General features: G+C 64.9%; 1 protein-coding gene across 1 annotated transcript in view; it reads right to left on the reverse strand.

Moving 5' to 3' along the window:
* The window catches only part of LOC103257216 (solute carrier family 23 member 1), a 17,147-nt gene that overhangs the window by 11,833 nt on the left and 3,766 nt on the right, over positions 1–1,548 (reverse strand). The window contains exons 5-10 of the mRNA XM_021710794.1: positions 1,427–1,515; positions 1,215–1,282; positions 860–1,041; positions 623–743; positions 210–366; positions 37–86 (exon numbers count right to left, since the gene is read on the reverse strand). Of these exons, the coding sequence (XP_021566469.1) occupies positions 37–86; positions 210–366; positions 623–743; positions 860–1,041; positions 1,215–1,282; positions 1,427–1,515 (667 nt within the window). The remainder of the gene's footprint in view (positions 1–36; positions 87–209; positions 367–622; positions 744–859; positions 1,042–1,214; positions 1,283–1,426; positions 1,516–1,548) is intronic.

Genomic DNA, 1,548 nt, shown 5'->3' on the forward strand with positions numbered 1-1,548 from the left:
AGGGGCTCCCGGCCGGGAGGGGAGCTGGGCAGTTGCCGGAGCGCATCTGGGCCGCTCAGAGTCCTGAAGCTGGAGCGAAGCTTTGTCTGAGGAGACCACCCTGCCTGGTGCACTGCAGGTGTGCAGCCTCGCTGGCTGGGTGGGGATCATGGGGTCTGTCTCATAGGGGGTCTCTGTGGGAGGCGGGGGGCCCACGTGGCGTCACTCACAGGGGTAAGGGATGCGGATCCAGGGCGCGATCGCCATGATGTCCCCGCGGGCGTCGGTTCGTGCCTGGAAGCCGTAGACGGCCGGGTCCGCGGGCAGCACGTCCGTCAGCGTCAGCACGTAGCAGAGCAGCCACACGGTCATGATGGCCAGCACGATCTACGGCGGGCAGGGCGGGGAGCGCTCTGAAGCCACCGAGCACCGAGGTCTTGGCGCCGGCTCGCCGGCCCCTACTTCAGCCCTAGCCACAGTCCCAGCTCAGACCCAGGCCCCGACGCCCGCTCCAGCCTCCGGTTGGGACCTGTCTCTGCTCTGACTCTAGCTTCCATGCACGCCTGCCCTTGCCCCCACGTGGCCCTGGGCACGGTCCAGCCCCTGCCCCAGTCCCAGGCTCAGCCGCCTGCCAGCTCCTCACAGGAAACATCTTGAAGATCTGGATGCGGAAGAGCGTGAGGCCCTTGCCCCAGCGGTAGACAGGCAGCAGGAAGGTGAGGTTGCGCAGGTACTGGGAGAAGAGGACGATCAGGAGAATGGAGCTGGGGGCAGAGGCACAAGGAGGAGGTGGGCGACAGGCCAGGCTGGAGCCCCGAGCCAGGACCTGAAGAGGGTGGGGGATGGGGCCAGGCAGGGATCATGCCTGGTGCCTGCTCACCAAGCCGAGATGCCCCAGTGGGAGCCAGCTCGGTCGCCAGCAGCTTGGAAGACAGAGAGGCCAATGAGGGAGACAGTGGGGGTGACCGTGAGCGGCCCGATGTAGCTGAGCAGGGCCCCAGGCAGTCCCATCAACCCAATTACCACCTCTATCATGCTGGACACCATGATTGCACCTTGGACCTGGAAAGGCAAATGTCAGCTCTAAGTCACCAATGCAAAGGCCTTGACCTGGCTGCTGGCAGGATGAAAGCTCCTGGACCACCTCCTCACACCTCCAACTCGGCAGTGACCCTCACCCCCATCCAGCCTCCCTCCTCGGGACCTGACCCCTCTGCCCTCTCATGCAAACCCACCTCCAGAATCCGTGGGTGCCAGACATGCGAGGTGTTCAGGGGCAGACTCCAGTTACCGTAGATCTCCTCTGGGGCAGGGGCAGGGACACACACAGGGATCCATGGACCAGGACAGAGACAGAGAGGGAGAGAAGGTGCTGCTGTGAACACACTGTTGTCTGGGTCGGGGTCAGCTGTCCAGACCTCCAAGCCCCGAGCCTCCCCTTTTCCACCTTCCGGAGGGCATTTCCATCTCTCCAGGGCCAGGATGGCTTTGGCCGGAACCAGAAATGCAAAGGCGCTGGCCTGGAACAGCGGCAGCCTGGAGGGGACCACAGAGCAGGGGCGGGGGGGG

The sequence above is a fragment of the Carlito syrichta genome, unplaced genomic scaffold (assembly GCF_000164805.1).
Source record: "Carlito syrichta isolate Samal-C Ts95f unplaced genomic scaffold, Tarsius_syrichta-2.0.1 Scaffold80101, whole genome shotgun sequence".
Lineage (NCBI taxonomy): Eukaryota > Metazoa > Chordata > Mammalia > Primates > Tarsiidae > Carlito > Carlito syrichta.